The sequence below is a fragment of the Silurus meridionalis genome, chromosome 12, assembly GCF_014805685.1.
Source record: "Silurus meridionalis isolate SWU-2019-XX chromosome 12, ASM1480568v1, whole genome shotgun sequence".
Lineage (NCBI taxonomy): Eukaryota > Metazoa > Chordata > Actinopteri > Siluriformes > Siluridae > Silurus > Silurus meridionalis.
In genome coordinates this window covers 13,796,246-13,821,957 of record NC_060895.1, presented here as the reverse complement: position 1 = coordinate 13,821,957, position 25,712 = coordinate 13,796,246, and the positions used below count along the sequence as shown (strand labels likewise).

The 25,712-nt window shown below is 34.2% G+C and overlaps 1 protein-coding gene across 2 annotated transcripts; it reads right to left on the bottom strand.

Annotated features, from left to right (window-relative positions):
- Positions 1–3,620: 3,620 nt before the first annotated feature.
- Positions 3,621–22,933, bottom strand: LOC124394701 (solute carrier family 12 member 7-like). 2 transcript variants are annotated; one of them, XM_046863105.1, is made up of 26 exons: positions 22,655–22,933; positions 17,708–17,796; positions 17,462–17,593; positions 17,162–17,308; positions 16,970–17,024; positions 16,728–16,858; positions 15,658–15,872; positions 14,893–15,104; positions 14,617–14,793; positions 13,913–14,011; positions 13,722–13,779; positions 13,382–13,556; positions 12,465–12,583; positions 11,777–11,875; positions 11,202–11,321; positions 11,014–11,118; positions 10,424–10,592; positions 9,846–10,041; positions 8,363–8,532; positions 8,156–8,287; positions 7,147–7,254; positions 6,445–6,555; positions 5,927–6,096; positions 5,750–5,764; positions 5,242–5,375; positions 3,621–4,834 (listed from the first exon to the last, which is right to left on the bottom strand). In XM_046863105.1, exons 1-26 carry the CDS (start codon positions 22,782–22,784, stop codon positions 4,743–4,745), a joined length of 3,360 nt encoding a protein of 1,119 aa, XP_046719061.1. In that variant the 5' UTR covers positions 22,785–22,933; the 3' UTR covers positions 3,621–4,742. The 2 variants fall into 2 exon arrangements, with proteins under 2 accessions (XP_046719061.1, XP_046719062.1); XM_046863106.1 differs by lacking the exon at positions 22,655–22,933 and adding an exon at positions 19,074–19,398.
- Between the last annotated feature and the right edge of the window lie 2,779 nt (positions 22,934–25,712).

Here is a 25,712-nt window from a genome sequence, read left to right as displayed (position 1 = left end):
TCCTTCTCGCGCGGAAATGACAGCCGCCCAGCCCCCACACTCCCACCTAGTGTTCAGGGGAAGTGCGGTCGGGTCGTTTGTCTTCTTTTGCTTATTTGCTACTCGTTCACAGACCCAAGAAAACGCTCGTTATCGCCACCTAGTGGCTAAATATAAAAACCTGCTTGGAATCTATTTTGCTCGGTTTGGAGCGATACAGACTGAGAACCGATACCACATGAGCGTTTTCTGGATTTACGCCTCTTGAAACCGTCTTTCTTTAATAATACACTTTCCTGATTCGTATTAGTCACGTGTTTTTTAACCACACATGTCACTACGTCAATGTAATTAATTGATTAATTAATGACCACTAACAATCAACTTTACTGACTTATATATTTTATAGAAATTGTTATATGTGTACAGACTGCAAATAGAAGAAGAAGATTATAAGAAAAATAATGGAGATTGAAGCCTGGCCTACTGTTTTTTTTTTCATTTAACACAGTTATATCTTCACTAGTCATACCAAGAGTCCAAACTTAATAGCACTAATATACTTATACCGTTGCACGGCAAATAAATTGTAAATACAATGTCATATTTGTTTATTTATAGGTTTTGTTATGTAGTTTTCATTATCTCTTGCAGTGAAATTGAGTTAGTTAGTAGCACTGCTGGAAAACACTAATTTTAAAGCCTCAGTTTTAAAAAAGATTTTATTATTTCTTTTTATTTATGAGTAAAGACTGATAATTAAACAGTAGGTCATGAAATGAAACACACAAAACAGAACACGCACATATTTATACTTCACTGACAGACAACATGCCCTATTTTAAAAACCACAAACCACAACTGATGCAAACCAATAGATGTACAGAGCATTGGCTCTTAAATAACAGATAAAAACAATGGAAAATCTGAGTATTATTAGTGAGAAATTTATTTCAAAGAGCTGTAATATCTTTGCGCTCTCATATGATTAAACAAATGAAATTTCTTTGGAATCGATATCATTCTTTCATGTCCTTCACCTTGTGTCCTCACAGTCCGATGGTGGTTTCATTGGAGGAGGGTTTAATGAAACAAACCCAACATGCAAACGTTTTACTCTTTCAGTTAAGCCAATGATTATGGAGAAGTCCACTAACACTTCAGCATATAAATGGACATATGAATATTACTATGATTACATAGATCCTGTAACTGTGGATGCAAGTAAACTCAAATACAACAGATGTGAGTTTGTCTTGTGTGTGAAATGGTTGCCTGTGTGCACTGCTTCAAACTGATAATAATATACAACATAGCAATCTTTTTTTATGGTTTATTTTAGATTCGATTGTGATAATTTTCTGGATCGCTATGGCTGCTTTTATTGGACTATTGTTCTTGATTTTGTCAAGTATCTCAGAACCAAGTGTCTCCCAAGGTAAGGCAATATTGATGGTATTTCAAATTGGCAAAATTGTGTAGGGGAAATAAATTAACTGGTGTATTAAGCATATTAAATGTACATATTAAATATTAATTTAAATATTAACTAGCACATCACTGACATTATTGAACTAAAATATCTATTTTGCCTTTTTTCATATTACTGATACCAATGAAACTCACATTAACATACTGTGTAAAGCATCTATGTAAGCAAATGATATGCAATGTAACTATGCCAAGCTTTTGATCTACAATTACAAAATGTATCTCTATATAAATGTGAACCAGTAGATTTTACTTGATATTCTACAGATAAAATAGTAAGAACAGATTACTTGTGTTGCACAGGCACCAGAGTAGCAGGAGAAAGACAAGAAGAGAAAGAAGTTCTTCTTTTAAGCAGGTTGTGTGATGATTATTCTTCCAAAATAAAGTCACTTTGCATTTTGAGTGCAGATTTTTTGCTCTTAATTTTCTGAATCTTCTGCACTAAGTAGACTAAATATCTACCAAAAATTGTTCTGTTTTATAATATATACCCCATGTACTCTGCCTCTTCTTCCTCTGTATGTGTGAGCATTTGGGGTGTATGTAAAGGTTTGTGTCAATACTCATCAGTATGTCATGTATATATGAACTGCTGGTTTGGCAATGTCAAAGAAAGAAGTGATTTATTTTTCAGTCTCGATTAAATAAAGAGACTTTTATTGGAAGGCAAAATGAGTTTGGTTATCATAGCACAATCTAATAAGATGATAGTATTTGAAATGCAAATGTAAATAATCTGAACATTATAGCATTTATCTGGACGGTTACACATACAGTAAGCTCTAACTATATATTGTTGTTCAAATTTTTAGGAAAGCAAAATAATACATTGTTAAATAATTCAAATGTTTGTTCTAGTGAACTAATTCATTTGGACCCTATGACAATACTATTACCACCACATCATTCTCATATATTTTAAATCCGTTTTATGTATAATAACTTGTGGTCATAGCACACAATTTAAGCACTTGTAACAAATGATATTTTATTACATGGCAATAATTGTGTGCCTCTGTCACTGTGTCCCACTCAACACCCACCTAATGTTAAAATGAGAGAAAGACTCGAGGCTAAAGGTCCTGACCTTGTGCTGTGAAGATAAGCATTACTAATTACTTTCTTTGTCTTGTTTAACAGTGATGGTGTTTTTCCTGATTGACATGATTTATTTGTTCGAGTCCATTACAAGGCTAGATGCAGAGATGAATGATGCACCATTACCTTGAAAGCTACATTCAGGAAACTGTACAGTCATCCACATATACATCTATATGTAAATGACTGTGTACATCAGAACATCAGTTTAAGGACATGATTTTATCTAAACTTTAATAATATCAACAAATCACTCCCTAACAAACAGATTACAGTTTATTTTGTCTTTTGAAAAGATCAGAGAAGAAATGCACTACTTGAATTATTATTTGTTTTTTTGAGGTGAGAAAGAAGATTCAAGACACAATAATAAAATGTAATTTTGTATAAAATAAACATTAATTGCATAGAAAAATATATAGGATGTCCAAATATGTATAGGCTGCTGTGTGTTGGATGTAAACAATGTACAATGTGTAAAAATGAGTATAATGCATTAAGGTTTTTTAAAAAAAAAAAAATCCTGTATGTAACATACAAATAGAAGACGTTTAATAAAATCAAGTAGATTTAAGAAAATTAACAGTATGTCTGCATAACAGTGAGATTTATCAGTAGCTTTTTTTTTCAATGTCATAGCCAATAGCTGATGTTTCTTGGTTGCCATGTATTTGTGTGTCTGTCCACGCATCTGACTCTTGTTAGTGCGGTATTTAAAAAATTGGGTTGCCAGGCATTCAAGCTCTTCTTGCTTTTTTTTCTCTTGACCTGTATACTTTTTTACATTTCTTCCTATTTCTAATTATTTTCACTTTTCATTCCTTCTTTTCCTCTCATACCATTTTCTTCTGATTATTGTGAGTTTCTTTGCCTAATAAAGAGTGCTGCACTCTTCTTTTTCGCTTCATTACCTTTTTTTGCCCATCTTTTCATCAGTTGTAGCTACAGTGTAAACACCATATTTTACAGATATAAAACTGGACTATGTTGTGGCCTTAAATGCTAAAATAATTAAAAAGTAAATGTAGACAATAGAAAAAAACAAGTGGTTCATTCCAGTGAATTTATTGGAAGAATAAATTGTTTAATAAAAAATCACCTGCCTTTAGTGTGGAAGTAAAAACAATCCATCAAACAAAAGGATTCCAAGCCTGGAGGTTTACTAACATAGACTGTTAACATAATAGACAATGCAATAAACACAAAAATGCTAATTTTCACAAACATACTAACTCTAAAACAGTGCATGCTACCACATTGTACTGTTTGACTAAGAATGAACAAAAATACTTAAAGGCCACTTGTTAGAAAATCAAGACATCCTATCTATGTACACATTTCTGTACAGTGTCTCTATATACATATTTATCTGAGCTAATGAGGTGTTTGCTATAATATCAGTCTCATCTCATCTTTTTCCACAAGAACATTGTTAACAGCAGGCATCACATGCACCACCATGTATATATTTCAGTCTTCATTAAACTACATCTTCCACAACTCCTTTTTTGAAATTCTGGGATTTACATAAATGAATTGCATAATAAAAGTCTTCTTGTTCAGAAATGACACCCTTCGATAGTCAATAGGAAGAAACACTTTCCTATTACAATAGCAGCATATTATATTAAAAAAATCGAAAGAAAAAAAATATCAGTGACAACAACGTTAATATAACATAACAGCATCTATAATATAAAATATAATGTAATATAACCAAGTTTAATATATAATATCAATATTTAGTTTCACTTTCATACAGATGTAGGGTTTTGCTATTGTTCGGTATTACCAGAAAAGGCTTTTGTTAATATGTTATACTTATTATTTTGCTAATTATGTCATATCTCCAGGGAAATCTTTAGAGATGATGTGAAATCTTTATTTTGGTGCCCAATAAAACCTTTGGTAAATAGTGTTTTATGTGTCAGATGTGAACACATCCTTTCTATCATAGTGTGCATCAGAAATATATGTACTTAAATGTCATATGGGTATTTGATCTGTAATTCTATTATTTGTGCTATAAAAATAGAAATAAATGCTTAAGACAGAATTAAGAACAGGTTTGACCAAATGAAGCTTTTCTGAATAGGTCTAACTGATTTTCCAGTTGTAGTTAAAATATTGATGTTAAACATTCCCTGAGTACTACTCATTTTCATTGTGAACTATGAGTAGATGGTGATGACTTCTCTTCCTCCACCTCGTACTAGCAGAACCCGCTCCAAACCTTCCATTAACACCTCCAAAAATTCCATGTCTGAGCGATTCCTGTCAAGGATGAAATGTTTCTAACAGCCACAGCGCATTAATTACAATACATGCAATTATTCACTTCGACATTTTTCATTAACCCATTAATCCAACTGAATTTATATATTTATATGAGAATGTTTATAAAAAAATCCAGACAGAATATATCTCAAAACAGTGAATTTGGAGCATTAAAAAGCGCTTACATCCCAACCTATGTTATTACCTTAATATAAGATCTTGTGGCTATAATTGATTGCACACACAATATCTAAAAAATAATATTTTTTAGTGGCTGAACTCTAAACCATTAGGCACAGCTTTTCTAAAGCTGTTAGAATCTACTGTTATTTATAGACTATCAGCTAATCAATACTAAACCTGAATATTAGGCTATGAATTGAAAAAGGATACAGTTCTCATCACCACCCTTGTTTTTAGGTGGTCCAGGCATATTCAGTAAGACAAGATGGGCATCCTGAGATTTGTTGACCACAGCTTCATTCAGTTTGACTGCGGTGTGCATTCTTCTGACATTGGAATGGCTTCTGTTAAATAAAAACCATACAGACGTTTACCAAACATTTTTTATAACTTGTAACCTTTTATATCATGCTAACTGAACACTCACAACTGCTGAGCAAACTATATCAGCTTGCACCCACATGCTGATTCTGTTTCCATAACAGCTCAGTGTTTTTCTCTAACAGATAAGAAACCTGCTAACCTTTTTCTCCACTGAGCTTAGAACTGCCACAATTATACAGGCAGTCTGTCCCTACTTTTTTAGAAAGAACATGTTGCTTTTGCTTAACCTTTAGCAAACTGTAATAAGAACACAGTCATAATGACTAGAAACAGAACATAAAGTATAAGCATTTTTAACCAGAGATTATCTTAAACAGAATTAAATATGACTTACAGATGTTCCCACTCTCTGAAAAAGATGAAACAAGAAAAAAAAATGGTTTTAGAACTTTTATGATATAAAGCATTATAATTTCAATGTTGCATTCAATAATGCATCTGTAAAATACTCGATATATAGCTAAAGTTATGTTTGCCGTTGTATTCTCATGTCAGTTTGCATAGTACTCACGGCTTCATGTTAAAGAAGTCTCGTATGCCTGCTCCAGCCTCACGTTGTCGATGCCTCTCAGCAGCATATTTCTCTTTAGTCCAAGTCATGTGGACCTGATGAGTGTCAGGGCTGTTCCTTTCTTGCTGGCCACCATGGCACTTAGAATTTCTTTCATGAAACATGTGAGCCTATAAAATTCACACAGAAAAAGACAAGCCTTACTATAACAGGTGGGAATGGAAATATATTCTGTGAACTGCAGAAGTGTTTCTATTTAATAGTGTTTTTACTGAGCTTTAGGCCGCCATAATGAATAATATACTTTAAAGTGTAACAGTTACAATATAGGTGAAGGAATAGCCAAGTTTATATAATAAAATACCTGGAAAAAAGACAAAAGCACCCAAACATAAGCCTCAAAATACAGACAATACAATGTAACACAACATAATTTTGCTAACATTGTTGTCTAAGATATAGAGTACAAATTGTCCTCTTGGACTGGAACAGGTAGGTAAAAGAAACAGAGAGAATACCTCATGCTCCAGGTCTTCAACGCCAGGCACTTGTAAAGTGTTAGGAGTCGGGCCCTTTGGTTTGTTCTTTCTTTTAACAGAGCTCCTGGATTCATCTGAAATGCTTTGAATCTGACAACAACCACAGAACACAAGTAAGCCATAAATGGAACGGTGACATGTTTTGGTACATTTGATCATCCCTATAAATGCAAAACATAAAACATTCTTCTTATTATACTTGCTAACAGGAAAATGTCCTGTTTATATCTGAATGTGATATAATCTTTGATATAATCTGTAAAGTACAAGTATTTTCACTGTACAAGTTCAATAAGGCATTATTTGTAGCAGGACAGTAGATGCAATACAATGGAATACGGTTTTAACATTTTGCAATCTACTACAAAAAAGCGATTCCCACGTCTCTGCTCTATCTAAAAGTAACAGACCTACTAATTTGGGTAAAAATGACCAAATCATGTATTTAACATTTATAAAACATAAGCTTAAATGTTTAATTTTTATTAATAATTACTGATCAGGTTCCCAAAATAAACGTATAGTTCATTGAATAGAATTAAGCAGTGTGCCCTTTTTATGATGCAACAATTTCATCTACATTTAATAAAGTATACATTATACATTATAGAATACAATAATAGCCTCTGCCATCTTAGCCATCTGTCAGTGTTAGAAACCACATAATCATGCTGTTAATACCTCTCTTTCCCTCTCAGTTTTGGACAGCTGTATCTGTTTCAGCATTTGAGAACGCTGCTCCATCACTAAGGTCCTCTCATAAGTAAAGGCCGAGATGTCACTCTCATGCTAAATAACAAAGATAGTGCAAAGTACAAGATAGTAAGAAAATAATCACACCCAGCATCTCACAAACGATCATGAAAAAGTATTAACCAGCAGCGTTTTTTAAAGACACAAATGATTAACAGCACAGTGCTGTCTTTCATTCCGTGTTTATATAAAGCATGGTGCTTTAGAAATAAATCAGATAAATTGTATTTTGTCCTGTTAATGATTCAACTGGTAAATATAGTAAAGATCTCTCTTCTTAAACAGTCAACGAAACTTATTTGTACTTAATAGCAACAAAAAGTATTACAGTGTTTGAAGGTGGTTTGTTTAAGAAAATATATACACTGTATTGAAGTAAAACTGTGTTGGCGTATGGTGAAGCAGCTATTTTTTTTTTTTATACGCTTGGACATCTGGAACTTTTATCAGTCTCCATCTATCACTGGAACATTTTTCCACATTAACTAGCTGTTATTATTGCCTTATCTTTACTGCCGCACTGAAGCTTGATTTCTGATTATATGTGTATTTTTGCACATGCATGTACAGTTTGTCTGTATATTTATTCAGAATTTATATTATTATACTATCTTTTATCTCTACTATTTGATGTAATGTTACTGTATGTTATATTTTACAACCTTTTTTATAAAAAAAAAATATTTTCATTTATCTGATTTTAAAATGTATATGGTATCTACAAAGGTGCTATGTAAACAAGGTGCTATGTAAATGGAAAATATGGTGATGATGATGCTTTGAACATGCACAAATTCTTTCATGTGCATAACTGATTAGGCCTCAGGTTTTTTTTATGTCTTTTTCATAGCAAACAGTTTTCATTTGAATATAGGTCGATACTTTTTTTAAATAGGAAACCTTTTATAAAAGGATATATCATACACCAATGTCTCACCATCTCCACCACCTCCACTTCAGCATTCAGGCGCAGCTGATACATAAAAATCTGCAGATCCTTCTTCATTTGAATGCTGTTGTCATCCAGCTGTGCCACAGTAAAGATGCGCATCTTACATTTTTTCCACACCTAAAGAAAGCAGCAGTGTGAGTATGAAAATCAGTCATGATTCAAAATGTCCATAAGCATTTCTCAACCTTGTACCTTGTGCTGGCGAAGCAGAAATGGAAGCAGCATGAGAAGGCCTCCATCATGGACAATCCACCACACATCAATGGTGCCCTCAGCCAGGCGCTCTGTGTTACTCGGAAAAAAGTCAATGTTCTTTGCCACAAGCAGGGCCTGGTGTGCAGCAGTCGTCTCTCTCACTGTCTCTGTGGCAAAAAGAGTTAAAATCAGTTAATTGCTTTCAAATTAAAATATGCTTTAAAACATATGTGTCAAACTCAAGGCCTGCGAGCCACATCTGGCCCGATGTAGAATTATATCTGGCCCGTGAGATGATTTTATATAGATCTATTATTATTGTTATTAATGTGATATGAAGAGCTGATAACACAAACTACGGATCCCATAATGCAGCGCTTCAGCTGCCTTACCGAACCTGGGAACATTTCAGCGTCAATCAAGTCGAGCTTCTGTTGATGTATTTAACCCTATTGTAAAGTTATTGTGAAGCCCCTCACAATGGCCAAGAGAAAAGTGGATTCTGGGTGTATGTTTACTGACACTGCCGGTAAACCTGTGTGTCTTATTTGTAGAGTGAATGTGGCTGTAATTAAGGAATGAAATCTAAGACAGAACTACGAGACAAAACATCAGTAGAAGCTAAAAAACCTGAATGCAGAGCAGAAGATACAGAAAGTAGAAGAGTTAAAGAAGAATCTGACATTTCAGCAGAAGTTTTTCACCAGAGCAAAATCACAAAGTGAAGCTGGTGTGAAAACAGAGGAGAAATCAGAGTCACATCAGCCGGTTAATAACTGAGGGAGAGTTTCTGAAGAGCTGCATGATGAAGGTGTGAGACGTCTGGTGTTTGACAGGAGATATTTTTATGGAGACCAAAAAATGTTAAGTAATTTAAAGTTTGTTTATTTTTTTTAAATGGCATAAGAGCAAATAAATCTGATTGTTTTGATTTGTTGTTATTTTAATGTTTACTTAAAAGCACAATTTTTATATATGTTATTTTGTGTTTTTTCGCAGCATGTTCATATTTCTAACTTGTATAATTTTGACTGGATATATTTTCATGGAAAGCAAAATGTTTTAATTTATTTAAAGTTTAAGTTGATTTATTCTGGAATAATATTTATGTTTTTTTCATATTTATGTTTAATAAAATTTAGTTTTAGTGTTTTTTTTAGAGTGTTTTGGCGCCCTGTGCAATTAAATTTTTTTTTTTACATTTAATATGTTTTAAGCAGGCAAACTAGAGAGAAATAGCTTTCCCAAACACAATACACGCCAACATATACAAGGTGGGCCATGGAAAAGTAGCCAGAGAGCAAGGGACTACAGCCTACTGGAAAGAGCGTAGCACCGGTAATGCAGGCGAGCTATTTTCCCGTGGCTTTCCCTGTACAATCCATCCTTATTTAACAGTGTATCACGAAAGCACAAATTTACATGAATAAAACATTTTAATAGCACCTGACTCAACTAAAAAATGAAATCATGCACATACCGATAAAGTTTTTCCAGGAGGTTGAATCCTCAGCCTGTCTCCAGTTGATCGGCCATGACATCAATACAGAATTGTGCTTCATGCCTCCCAGCCCAGCTGACTGGATCAAGTTGGAGAAACCATCTCTCAAATTAGAGCAAACCACAACATGACAGAAGCCCTTTGTTTTCTCTTCAGACATAGATGCCTTGACATTCTGTAAAAAAGAAACGTGAGGGATCGTTATTAGTGTCTATTCATTAAATATGATATAACAGCTACTGGCTGCAGCTATAGATTATTTTAGTAATTGAGTATCCTACCGATAATTCCATCAATTAATCGGATTAGAAGTACTTTTTCATTATTAAAAAACAATACTAAATATACAAGAGAAAATAAGGCAGTTTTTTGTAATTTTTAATTTAATTTGTTTCCGTTATTATACAAACTAACATTTTTATTGCTGAAATTGCATACAGATATTTCTGTGAAAACTAAACCCGTTTAGTGCATTTATTTGCCATATTTCATGCTGGCAATTCTAACACTATAATTTACTTAGAGTTGAAGAGCTTGTAGTGTTCATTTCTTCTTACTTTTGCTGCATGTTTGGCCTCAACACTTCGAGCCATATAGGTTCCCTGCAGCACTGAAGACACAATGGTCAAGCCTTTCCCAGCCTTCAGCTGAGATGTGAATGAGAGCAGGCGTGGGTGCTTCACCGCCATTTCAGAGTCAAGATTCAGTAACACCAGGAGCTGTGGCCTAAAATAAACCAAAAATTTTACATGCATTTAATATTAAATACAATGTTTGAATAATGTCTTTGTTACACCCATCCCTACAACACCCAACAACCCATCTTGGGCCAAAGGATTTACTAAAAATGGTCTGGACTGCTTTTAAATCACTCAGTGTAACTTTGTGTAGAATCACAAGCATTGTATCTGTAAAACTATTAAGCTTTTGTTATCTCTCTGTCTTGAGTTGTGCTTTCACAATAGCCTGCTTTCATTGTTTTTTTTTCCTTTTTATCAATCCCCTCATCATTTTTTTTTTTACCTAGCATTGTCTTTTCTTTTTTCTAGCCTTTTTTTTGGTTGCTACTTTGCCTTTAATAAAACCAGGAAACCTGTACTTTTGGTTGTTTGTCTGCTACATGACAGCCTTTCACATCTATACTTACCTCCAGTTCTTGGTATGTGGTGGTGTTTCTTCTAACTTGATAAGAGCATAGCGTGCAGCGTTTAGGGACAGTCCTCTGATTCCATCACCCCACTCCTTCTCTGCCCTATATGGTTTTAGAAGCATAATTACCATGAAGGAAAGAACTGCCTCTTGTTACAGTAAATGGTGAAAAGGAAAGTGACTCACCCTCTGTATTCAATGTATTTATATATACATCCTGCAATCATCATGGTCACCAGGGCGTAATACCAGGATGAAACAAACATAAGCGTGAGACAAAGAGTCATGCCCAGGACCGAAAGACTCCTGTGGGATTACAGGCAGATTTGTTCTATATTATTTAAACGTGTCAACAAAACAACATAAATACTAATATGCTGCTAGACTAAAAAGCAAAACATTCACTAACTGAGGCTGTGACATTACTGTAGTTGGACTGTGTCCTGACTATTCTAATATAATTTCTGCCATAGCTATTATTTTAACATTACAACAGTCAATATGAGGATAAAGAGTTATGTTTGCAGTACAAATATAATAAGTAAAGTTTGAAAAGATGTTGCACAACCAAATCTAAATTATTGTTATTATTATTAAGAATTATTTTGTTTTTAATGGTTTCGACATTACAATTAACACAAGTATGTGTTCGTGAATTACACAAATAAGGCAAAAGAATTACAGCAAATGGCAAAACAAGCATGATCTTAATTACTTCATTTATTTTCTATGATTGCACAGATTCCTCTTTAATAACATACCAGTGATAGAATTTAAATCGTGGCCTCCAATTCGGGGTGCGCAGAAGTGTTTGGACAGCACAGGCCAAATTTACAAAAAGGTAGCACATCAGGAAAAACCTACAACACAAAAAGCATGCATGATAAACTGAATTTATAATTCATTTCATAAAATATAAGTTTAGGTTATTTATTCTGTTTAATTAACATTTAACACCAGCAAATACACTTTCTGCAAATCATGTACATTAGTTGTACATGAAAGTTCAGTGGGCATATTGAGTTTAGTTTTTTTCCTTCACTCAACAAGTCTTAGTAAACTTGTATAATATATTGTTGCTGCAAAATCAGTTAATAAACTATCAAAATATATGTACCTAAGGCAAAATTTCTGATAACCCCAGTCTAAAGATTTTTTCTTTCTAAATTCCTGAAAAAAAATATTGATGCTCTTAAGTATTTAATAATTGCATTTCAACTTAAAAATGTAAAAATAAAAAAAAGTAAGAAAGAGCTCCCCAGGGCCAGTCCATGTTTATTTATTTTATTATATAACCTTTTGCTATTAAAATCAGGTCAATCTCCACAAATTGCTATTTAATGTTTAAAAGACACAATCCCACAAGTAGGCATGTTTGTCAGTATCTGTTGATTTTTGGGTGCCATGGGAGAGGAAAGTGCACAGGTAGCATCCAAAATGCATACTTACATTGAAAGGATTGGAGCAACAGCATCCACAGAAGCAATAAGGATACCAATTTCACAGATTCCTGCAGTTAGAAGCAATGCCCAGGTTGGCTCACCATTGGATTTACTATGACCAAATACCTACAGGATAGAGAAGGACACACCCATTTTAATCATGATTTATTATGAATTTATAGCACTGCACATGTATAATGTAAACACTTGAAATGAACTGTGTGTTCTCAGCTAGGATTGCCAATCAGTGAGGTGAGGTGACCTATTTCCTACAATTAATAATTTTTTTTTAACTGGGTGTTTGGCCATTTTACATGCATAATATCTATAAATGAAATAAATTAAAATGTATTTAAATTCTAATTAAAAAAATTGAAAAGAAATTGCACATTAAAAGGATTAATTCTATATTAAGAATATTATATTATATAGGAATTTAAAATGTTTAAATAATGATATTTTTTACAAGATAATTTTAAGATAATATTTATAAAATAATATAAAATACAGTATTAAGAACATTATGAGGACTTGGTAAAAAAAAAAAAAAAAAAAAAAAAAAAACAGGTAACAGTAAATGTAATTAATGGTACTATTAATGTATCTTAAAATGTAAAATGTTTTTTTAATGACTAAAAAATTTATAATCATGTGGATTGTAATTGTAGCGCAAATGAAAGTGAATACATTTAGCAGTTTACATATAATACACTTTTTAATGGTGGGTTACAGTGATACATTTCTATTAAATATTGTGAAATTTAGCAAGAAGGTGAAGAACTATTTTAAAAGATTTGTCATTTATAAATAAACCCACATGTTTAAACATCTATGGAAATTTATATTTAGGTTAATCTGAGTGGACTGGTAAAAGAAACATGCATATAGATCTAAAAAAAAAAACCAAAAAAAACCATAGGTAACCTGTAGGAAGGGAATGATTCCATCATGCGCAATGGCATGCAGAATCCTGGGGGCACCAGTCAGGCTCTGTAATCCTGCACCACAGCAAGAAAAGAAGGAGCCAATCACAATCACCCAAGGTGAAGGCCAAGCCAGAGTGCCTATCACAGGGCTTCCTTTCACAGAGAGTCCAAACCTGTTCAGACATGACATGATTGTTTTCTGTAATTCCATGAAGTCCAGGGAGTGCTTAAAAGTTTTTTACTTTTTTAAACAATGCTTTAATCAACTAGTAAAAGGTAGCAATCTTGCAAAATAGTGTAGTTCCACTTTAACAATTCAGATACAATATAGTACTTACTTATCTCTCAACAACACTCCCTCCATGCAGGCCCCAAACAAAACCACACAAGAAATATCTAAATGCTACCATTAAGGTTTTATTTAACATCATAAAGTGGCATTTAAAGAGTTTTTTTCTGTATTTACTTATATACAAAGATACCCTTGACCCTCTGACTTGATAGGCAAACTGAAACTATAGAAAGATACAGATGATGGAAGTGGTAATAATAGCCATGATGGTGCCAAAAGGAATAGACCTCTGAGCATCCTTCAGATCTCCAGACCGGTTTGATCCTGCCATGATCCCTACAAAACAATGAAATAAGCATTGCGTGGCTTAAAGAACGGTTCATTACTCACAAGGAGGCATGAAGCATGAGCTCTACTGGGTCCTAAAAAACATGACTGTTAACTTGATAAATGCCTAATGTGCATTACAGCTTATATATAGCAAATAGCCTTCTTATTTTTCAATGTTTAAGTCACTTTTATGACATCACATTTAGACAACACAAATCAGATTCTTTAGATATATTCTTTAAAAGTCTTCAGGGTTATAGAATTATAGGAATTCTTATTGAAAATTATCTTTAGATAGTCAAACTAGACACGGTTTATCTTTAGCGTTTTTTTACAAAAGCATTTCAATTCATAATTAAATGTTCAATTAAAATGATACATTTGTCCTTTATTGGCAGAATATGTTTTGGATCATAATATTATTGAGGAGTGCAACAAAGCACATCGTTTAAACATTTTAGCAATGTTTTGCTTCCTAGTTCGCAGTTTAGTTTGAATTTTTACAGTGTGTCACATACAGAGTAATATTAATAATACATGAATTGCAAGAGATACCCTTCTATGACCAAAACCATACTCCTATTATGAAATATGGACCTCTGCTGTTTCACCTGTGACTGAGGGAAAGTAGATGCCCACCATCATGGTGAAGAAAGTGGTGATGTCATTGTAGACATATGGCAAGTAATCTTTGGAGTTCTCTGATACACTTTCATAGACTGGTGCCGACACCTGGTTCTGCTTCTCTACTGGCATCCTATCGGAGCCATATTCTCCCCATAGGTTATCTGGAAGGCAAAAATACATTGAATGATGAACATTTAAAAAATATGTATAATTAGTATAATACCAGCCACTATACTAAAGTATTGTATGTGTATTGTCACCTGTAATAACTCCACTTAAAAGGCCTGGAATGCCCTTGATCTCTGTTAAATTGTTCTTGTTGAAGTATTCATCACATGTTGCATTGAGGAAAGATGAATTACAGAACAGCCTCCATAGGTCTGTTGTGTAGGTTATGTTGTTGATCACTTCTGTCTTCATGCATTTGTCAAATTCGATGTTTTTTAATGTGCGGTTACCCAGCATACAGATTCTATTAATAATAATAACAGTCCTTTAATATTGAAAATGGTATAATTGGACAAAAGCAAACAAATACAGACAGTATCAAACATATTTAATGAACTGTAAACTGCATTGTTAGAAATATAAAGTTCATACTTTTTTACATTTGTAATGAATTAGAGATTGTTGGTTTGATGAATGGATGGTTTGTACAAGAATTATTTGTAATGTGTAAGTTTTTTTGTAAATACATAGAAAATACAGTCTAAAGGTAATATTGATTTTGAGACAAGATAATGGCTTTTGTTAAAGAAAAATACGAATCTGTTTTTTGGCCGCATTTAAAGTATTATTTGAGCCACTGGACTGATAAACCAGTCTGACTAACAATGTAACCAAACACTAATAATATATCACCAGTTGTCTTGTATAGTCTTGCATTATGCAAACATTTACATACTGTGTACATATTGTACAGTATTTGTAATTATTTGATATTCACTCAGCATAATTTATTCCTTATGTTATATGTTTTTACATTAAAGTCAATGACAAGAAGTATGAGTCTATGGTGTACTCACTGGAAATCTGGAGGGCTTATAACAGTCCTGATGACTCCAGCATAGATGGCCATGATGGACAGAATTACACAGGAAAGAAAGACCAGTGCCAGTTTATTCACATATCTCACCCCAACAAACACGACCAGAGTCATGAGGGTCAAGCAGCATGTTCCATACACCCGCATGTTATCTAGCTGCTCATTAAACAAAGCTCCAGTTGGCACAATGTACATCTATAGAAGAGACAGAAAAGATAAGAAGATAACACATGTACTGTGTAGTGTCTTAGATTGAGAATATATTTTTTTAACAAATAGAGAAGCTAAATGTTAATTAACATTTATGAAATGAATCTGCTATAGACTAGAATTGGATAAAAAAGTGTGCTGTTCTTTAATAAACAGCATGTTTAATATTTGGTAAATTGCTGTTACAAGAAGAATAAAGCACTTCAGGAAAAATAGTTACAAAAAGTAAACATTGCACTTCATTGATGACTTTCCTATAGCAGCTTGCTTTATACTTTACATAAACTTTATCTACCCAAGAGGCTTCAATAAAGGGCAAGATAAACATGGTATATCTGGCCATTTAATGTAGCAATATTGCATTTACATTTATGGCATACAGCAGATGCCCTTATCCAGAGTGACTTACAATTATCATATTCATACAACTGAGCAAATATGGAGTTAAGGGCCTTGCTCAGGGGGCCAGAAGTAGCAACTTGGTGTTGCTGGGATTTGAACTCACAACCTTCGGGGTCGAACACCTTAACCACTAAACTACCACCTCCACCTTAAATTCTCAATTCTGCCTGGCTACAGACATTCTGTATTGAAAGTAGTCAGCAAGACATAATATAGGTTAGAATTCATACATCTCTTCCTAATATAATATATTTTCAGTAGTAACAGTTAAATCTCAAGTACTTTCATTGTAATATTTTTTAAAATAATATTTTTATATTCTGGTGTACTTGACCATTTAACATTGTAACATTGCATGTTAGAACACCAAAAATTGTCAACACACAAATATATGTAAGTCTGTGGTTTTGCTACAGAAGCAGTTAAAGGAGTACCCACCAAAAAGATTTCCATGGTGCCCAGAATGTACATGGATCCAGCAAAGGTTGTACCTAGGTAAAAGCATAAACCAACAGCACCTCCAAACTCTGGACCCAATGCCCTAGAAATCATGTAATATGAGCCACCAGCTAAAAAAGAAAAAGGACACCTAAGAAATGTTGCAAATCTATTCAAAAATGTTACATTAAAATGTAGCAAAATTTTAAAACGGCAGTAAAATTTCCGGTTGCCTGTCATACCTGGCACCATTCCATTAGTTGCAATGGCACTCATAGATATTGCTGTCAGTAAAGTCTGTAGGGCATAACAGCAACAATTATAAAAAAATTTCAAATGAATCATAGAAGGTTTCTGAGAAAAATTCAAAATTATTTAAAGCAGAAATTGGCGAGAAATAGCTAAAGGTGTATTTGATATTTGGGTTTACTCACACAGGCACAACACATGCATACGATGGCAAAAGATCCTAAAATTCCAGCTGTGCCCACGATCCAGGTGAGGCGCAGAAACAGAACCACACCCAAGATGTTTTGCACACAGGGAAGGTACACACCAATAAATGTGCCCATATGAGGACCCTGAGAACACAAGGATACAGAAACTCAAACTCCAAATGCTCGGCTATTTTGGTTATTTTTGTTTTGTAAATGAAACTTTAGGGGTCTGCTAAAGTTTATGGTGGTTATTAGCAGGAAATTATCAGCATGTCATAAATTAGGTATGTAACTGACCCTGACAGTGACCCTCTTAGTTCCATCATCACTCTCAGCTTTTTCATGATCAACAACCCCCTGAGTCAGGTTGGTATAATTGGCTAGCTTGTTGAGGAGGGCCGACACCATTGGGGTACTGTCCATTTCTTCCTGTGTGTGACAAAAGATTTTGTGGAATTATATATAAAAACACCAAAACATTTGAATCTACATTATTTAGCACTTTGTGTGTTTCATAAGATCTTTATGGATATTGAACTGTACCTCAAAGAGTGCCATGTTTTTCCCATCACAGCTCCTGTCAAGGTCAGGAACAGTAAGGAAGGGACTGTCCTCTCCAGGGGTTTCATCACCTGTTAAGACATACATAATGTATTCTAACACTAATATTGTCTTATTAACTATGGTTGTGTGCATAACAACCATTATATCATTGATAAACCATGCCATTCAAAATAGTGTAAATGCTCTTTTTTGTCTATTATTAGGTTGTATTATTATTTATTTTCAGAAAGATTGATATGTTCATGATCCCTGATTCTTAAACTCATAATCAAGACATGGTCAGACACTATCCACATTAATGCAGAGATCATCATATGTTGTACTGTGCAAGCAATGATGTAACATCAATTCTGTATGATTACTTGAGTGAAAATATACTGTTTGTTTTACAGTAACTGTGAAATATATATTTTATGGTATGACCGCTGTAATCTCTTTGATGATATAACAATGAGAGTGTGTGTACAACTCAACTCTAAAAACAATAATAGAGGGATAACCCCCTGACATCTTCATATGGTCTACTCAGTGTACAATATAGGTTAGCACAGAAAACCTATACATAGACAGCAAACAGGTTTTTCCACCAATGTAAAAAAGATCGGTATGAGGAAGGGTGTATGTGCTGAATACAGGAGAAAGTGTAGTAAATGACAAATCCCAGTTGGACCTTGCTCACCACCTGACAAGAAACGACACAATACTTTGAACGCCAGTTAATTATTCAGTTTTAGCAACACAAAATATCATGAACTGCTTATAAAATACACTGGCTTGTTTTTGGTATTTGTCCATAATGCTCCTCAAAAGGCTACAGAAAAAGACCACTATCCTGCCATCTGTTATCATACATGTTTAACATTTAAGTCCAAATAATAGTAAGCAATAAGCTAAATGAGTTAATGTTTCATTCAGAATGCTCCTGTGATTCAAGATGTTATACAAATAAAGTTTAAACTTATTATCATCTTATTATTACAAGAGGAATAGTATATAGATTTAAAATATGTATTTAGATTTTATAATTTTTGGTGTTTCCTAACTTTAAAAAACTAAATAAAATCATACTCGTAACACTAGCACAGGTTTTATCATTATAGTGGACTATATATGTCACTGCATGACTAAGACAACTATTAATATCCACATAATCCATCACAACACAGGTGTAAGCTGGATACGGCACCTGTGTATGAGTGAAGGCAAAAACGCTTTAGATATATAATATCTACCGGAGAAACGAAGACAGCGTATTAAAATAACATGTATTTATAAAAATGCACAGTTGTATAATATGTATTGATCCAGATGTGGAGTCTGAAGTTGTCTCTTGGTTGCAACTCACCTAATTGTTTTGATCTTAACCCTTCCCTGTAATCCATGTCAAGAAGTGTCCAGTGATCAGACAAATCTTGTGATCTTTCAGAACAGTTTTAATTCCTTAAAAACCAACCAGTTACTTTAAACAGTCCCCTCTTGTCCGAGGTACTCCCATTCCCGTAGCACTGCTCTGTACCGTACTGCTCTGTAGCTCAGAGCTCAAGTATCACTGCAAAAATTCTCTGAACAGCCCTCTGTGCTGAGACAAGCATGAAGAAATACAGTCTTCCAGTCAACAAAATGAAAGCTCATAAGGCTGACCAAGACAGTGCACTCTAACTGAGACAGTGCACTCTAACCATGTGCTTTAGTTGGCAGAGGGCTAGCCTTCATCTCATCTCATTATCTGTCTTATGTTGCTGCCTATTCTTCTTTACTGCATTTAACTCTTTAATTCCAAGTCTTGTAATTGCCCTTTAGACTGTTGGATTTTCTATTCTCACCTTATAGTTTATTGGAATTCTCTGTTATCTCTCTGTGCCAAATAAGCAATTGAAAGAAAGCAATGCATCTTTAGTTGAATTGAAAGCAAACTACAGGCATATTTAAGTACAGTTCATAAGATTTGGTCCTTGGCCAACTTAAAAATAGAGCCGGAAAAAGGAAAAGATAGACATGTTTGTTTTGACTGAGGAATGAAGTGAAACATAACGCCATAAGATTAGTGCCTCAACATGTTTTGTATAAACACTGAATCATTACTTATACTTAAACTTATTATGTGATAAAGATTTAAAGGATCAGCTACAAATTATTTTCCACTACCTCAAGTGAAAGGCAATGCAGATCATAAAATGTAAATGAGAGCAATATAGTAATAAGAAATAATAATAAATCAAATATTTGGTTTAATCTTCACAAAGTCCTGCCATATTCAAAGTGTGACATTTTCACCTCGCCCTGTTCATTAATATGTGGCTAGGACACTAGTCCTTAGCCCTGTGTTTTTTGTTTTGTAGCTTTATGTTGTTTATGTAGCACCAGGGTTCTGCAGGAACATTGTTTTATTTCACTGTGTACTGTGTCAGCTATAGGTTGAAATGACAATAAAAGCTTCTTGACTTGACAGTCACTTTGTTTTCTTATCAGCCTATTAATATCTACCTATTTAACGTTTCTGGGTTTTTTTTTTTTTGAAAGAGCTTTCTCTCCAGGGTTCCATGTTCTATGTAGTATATAAGATGCAAGTATGCATTATATACAGTAGTACTGTGAATAATCTCTGTAGTGATTTAGTTATGTGGTACTGAGCAATGTGTAACACCGTATCAGTATGGTGTACTAAGACAATACAATTCATATAATTTCTGTGTCTAAAGTGCTAAATAATAGTGCAACTAATTTGTTATTTTCTACAAAAAATAGCTTACTAATTTTTTTTCAGCTTCACATTCACACCCTTTAAAAAAAACACTTTTTGTACACTTGTGAAATCCTATGAAATCATCATGATGAGTAAGGATAGGTAAATTAGCTCCAGTCATCGTGCATGACTGGATTTGTAGATTTGTTGCACATCACAGATGACGAAGCTTTCATCATAGCATTCCAACATTTTTCTTGGTTTGTGTCTCCAGGCTTTTGTGAACAAAGCCTGTCAACAAAAATCTGTGCCCAGAAGAACAATGTTATTGCGTTCCTTTACATCCTTTTTCTCAGAACGACCTTCTAATTTAGTTTTTAAATTGTTGAATTTTTTTGTGACCAATGTCATAGAAATGGTTGCACTGACATTTGTTCATTGACCACTTTTTTCAAGTTCAAAATTTAATATGATGAGCAATACATTTGATATTATGAGGATCTACAAATTTGATATTTCTCCTATTGGTGAGAAATAAATGCATCTGTATTTCATTTAAAAGTGTATACTTTGGTCAACTTATGCTCTGTCACAGCCTGCATATTTATGGCAATGTGCATCTTAATGTTAATTGTTTGCACACTCATCCAGTTCACACTTATACCTTAGCAGATATTTCTCACGCCTGGGACAAAGTACATGAAAACAAAGCTTGCTGAAAGCTTCACCATTCGCATATTACAATCTGCCTTTTTAGGTGTGCTGCCTACAGCCATTGTTTTCTGAAACGCAGGCATTGTTTGTTTAAGGCCACTTGACAAACCATCACTTTTTTTATAGGCCATTGAACCAAGGACAATGGTAAAAAAAATACATTAAAAAGAAATCCAAAAGCTTTGCAAGAGTACTGCGTCACTTCTGATGGGTGTGTTCTGCATAGGTCTCAACATGTTGTCACTTCTTCAGAAAAACTAAATTGAAATCCTTATAACTACAATACTTTTCACACTCAGACATTTATCACAAATCACTTACATTTTTTTTATTTTATGAAATAAAAAAAAATGATAATGATGATTGTAAAATGCCTATTTCATTAACCCTGCTGTATATCCACAATAAAGAAACACAAACTTTAAAAAGAATTTACAATGTAAAGTTACTTATAAATTAAAGATTTCCCTGGAAAAGATCTTAAAAACACCTAGAATGTTAACCACAAGGGCAAACAATGATTACACACTGTTGATAAAAATATTGAAATACTCTTTCTACTTATCATGAGAAATAAGTACAATATGTACAATAATATTAAGTGAACCACTGTTTAACCATTACAATAGCTATTAAAAAATATTTAAACTGTATTTCTGGAGTGTTTTAAGCAACAAACTACCTGTGATAGTTTGTGACCCATTCATACGTGTCTGCTATTTCTGTAATCGTTAAATCTTAATAGCTACTGTTAGCTCCAGCAGATTACAGGGAGTACACAAGTGGAAAAACTGACTAAATAAACCAAAATATTTTAACCCTTTAAACCCAGGATGTGCCAACCAGTCTATATTCTTACATTCCTCACTCTTACTAACACACCGTTTCAATTCAATTCACTACATAGTAATTATTCTAAAAACATTTCTCAATACAAAACAATATATTAAAGTTTAACTTTAAAAGATTTGTAGCTTCCCAGATGTTTAACATGATTACACTTGGTTCAGTTGTTTGGCTTTTAAATGTATACAACAGTACAAATGCAATTTGTAACACCATACAAAGCAATTACACATATTTAATTACATAATTACAACCAACAGAAAATAATTACTTTAGAGTATGTATTTTAACCCAAAAGAAAAACCCTGAAGTCTATTTAAGCTCCTGTTCCAGTTCAAACCCAACTTCACCTTTAATGCACAATTTATCCTAGGATTAGGTTTATATTTATTTGTGTGTAGTAATGTGCGGTTATAAGTAGTTCCCAACAGACCATAGAAAGAGAGAACTATATGAAAAGATCAAGAGTCATAACAAAACAGGAAAGCTGAAAGGAGAAGTTCAGGAAAACACTACTTATTTATGAGGCACAAACACACCAACGCTCCACGTGTTTTGTGAGGCTTTGTCATAACAAAAAATATCAACAGAAATCCACAGAATGGAAAAGTCAGTAGAGTCAAAAACTCAATGTGCAGTGCTGATCTCTTTAACATAAGCTGGGTTTTCAGAATCAATCGTACCTGAAGAAGGTCCACGTAAAAGTTCTCGTCTCTCTCCATCAGGGTTGTTACAATCATAGTTGGAACCTGAAGAATTACAATCCTCCACTGGAACCACTGTGAAGTTAGTGGGCATTTTTCCTAAAAACATGCGCTTCTTGTGTCTTTGTAAACAAGCCCTGTCTGTGTTTCTGACTCTTCCTAGCCAGCTCTTTCTTCCATACTCACAAACACATACTTCGTTATAGGTTTCGTCAAACAAGTTATAAGTTCTCTTCCTCGCTCCCTTACCGCTCAGGACCCATGTGATCTCTTCTTACCGAATAAGGAGCACCACCCAACTTTTCCCTCCCCCTTCCATCCATATTGCAACAGACGTCTCAGAGGCTCACACTCAGTGAACATGATGTCCCCTAGTGGTCGTGCATGTATGTACGATTGGACTGTTGAACATAAAACTGTGTGCATGGCCAGTCAAGAACAAATATTACACAGTTTTCTTTGTATCATGGTCCTACTGTTCACATTTCCTTCGTGGTCTGGTGTCTTTCAATTTACACTGAGAGGCAACACTGAAAACCTAGCATATCCAACTGTCTGATATATTTTAAGCCCGACATTCCCAGGCTAGGGCTGCTGGGTGGTGTTTCCTGCAACCGATAAGAGCATTTCTATTGACCCTGAGAGGATTTATAGTGAGGCTTGTAATGTCTGGAAGGGTATGCAAAGTAAGAGGCCAGAACAAAAGCACATTTTTAGAACTACCCCCCACCTAAATGACCCACACACACGCACACGAGCACACACACGAGCACACACACACACACACACACACACACACACACACACACACACACACACACACACACACAAATACAGCCATTCAGAAGAACAACTAAGCGTTCATTCAGTTTAATTGAGGTGGACAGTTAAAATTGGACTGGACTGGTGGACTCGTAAATAATTTCACAAACAGCCATATTGTAAGCTTCTTTTTCACAAAGAAAGCTCTTGTATTTCCATGAAGTTATAAATTGAATAGACAAATGGTATTTATATTGTATATAATTCATAGCATGTTGCTTGCACTTTCCCTCTGTCCTGTAGCTCAAAGGGTGCTCAGGCTGATAAAAGAACAGTAAATGCAGTCATATAATGATGGAAGGTGTGATAAAAAAAAAAGTAGAACATTGGTTCTTTAAGACAAAATATAAACTCTCAAAAACGTTCCTAGCTTAATACAATAGAATTCATTAGCGGAAACTATGCAAAATAAGTAAAACAACCGATTAAAATGGGCTCCTAGTACATTTTAATATAATTAATACTATTAATAATATTTTCATTAGCAGAAATTTTAACTAAACTGGGTTCTGTATCATGTAGCTGTTTAAATATCCTGCCATGTATTATTTACACAATATTGCCAAAAGTTTATTTTTTGAACACTGCATTCCACATTTAGTCCTAATTTGCTCTTTCATTTAAAAATACCTATAGCATGTATGGTACACTATGTACATAAAATCAATTTTATACTTTTATTTGTATAACGCTATATATTATATATATATATATATATATATATATATATATATATATATATATATATATATATATATATATATATATATATATACAGTGCCCTCCACAATTATTGAAGAGGAAACCTCATCTGGGTGGAACTGAATTTATTACAGTTTATTGTTGTTGAGGGTGCAGTGATAGGTGATTAAATGCAACCTGTTGTCCTGAACCATTGTAGCAGGCTGTTGACATTAAGTACAGTCCAAATCCATCCTCAAAGCTCCTGTGTCGCTCTGCAATTCCATGGATCCCCAGGATTCAGCATAACTAAAAGGAAGAGCCAGAAGGTAACAAAGACATGAGGGTTCTCTAGGATAAGAGACGGCATATTACACCACCGTCATCAAACGTAAAAAAAAACGTGAGAGTGGAGGGTACACAACATACAACTAACTCAGTTCACTAAATCACTCTATATCCATGATCTCTCCAGATCTGTTCCTTAACATAAAAAAGACTACTGACAAAAGTCTTGACTAAATAATTATGATTTCAGACTAGACCTAAACATTAAGACTGTGTCTAAGTCCCTGTAACTGTGTTCCATAACTGTGGAGCCTTAAAAGCTCTGTCCCCTGCTGTGGTCTTTATTATTTGAGGTACCAACAAATAGCCTGCACACTTTGATCTAGGTCTTCGTGGGGGGTCATAATAGTATAGAGGTTCACTCAGATACTGCAGCACAAAACCATTCAGTGCTTTCTATGTCATAAACCAATTTTATATACCTATAAACCAATTAAATTGAACAGTTGTTTGAATGAATGATTATTCGCTTCACAACCGGGGTTCCGGCAATATTTCAGCACGGCAAAAAATGTATAGGTGGGAAACAGTGTATGTTATTTTGATTTTCATTGTTAGCTTTATCTTTTAAAAATGCATTTAGCTGCATGGGCAAACTGTTAGTCCACTGTTGTCATTTAATTCCCTTGTATGTGATTTGTTACATGATTAATTTATTTTCACATGTAACCACAATGCTTAAGAAATGATGAATGAAGGTTTACCACGTTATTATAAGGATCTATATATAGCGAATGCGTACCTTTGCCCCACATTCGCTATATATAGTAGGGTTCAGGGAGTGCAGCTATGGGGAGGCACCTTCACCAAGTGCATAAATGCGGCTCTAGCCCTGCTACGGCTTCAGGGCATCCGCATTCTAAATAATATTGACGATTGGTTGATATTAGCTCGATTAGAGCTTCAGGCGGTCCGGCATCGAGATGTCGTTCTTGCCCATATGAAGGAATTGAGGCGAAAAAGACTAAATGCAAAGAAGAGTGTGCTTTATCCTCTGCAGAGAACCACCTTCTTGGGCGTAGTGTGGGACTTGACCTTGTTGCGGGCACAATTGTCTCCTGCCCGGATCGAAGTCATCCTCAAGGCAGTTCCAGAGGCTGCTCAGTCGCTGGTCTCAGCGTCCAATGTGATCCGATTTGGCCTCCTACATTTGAGACCCCTCCAGTAGTGGCTTAGAGTTAGAGGA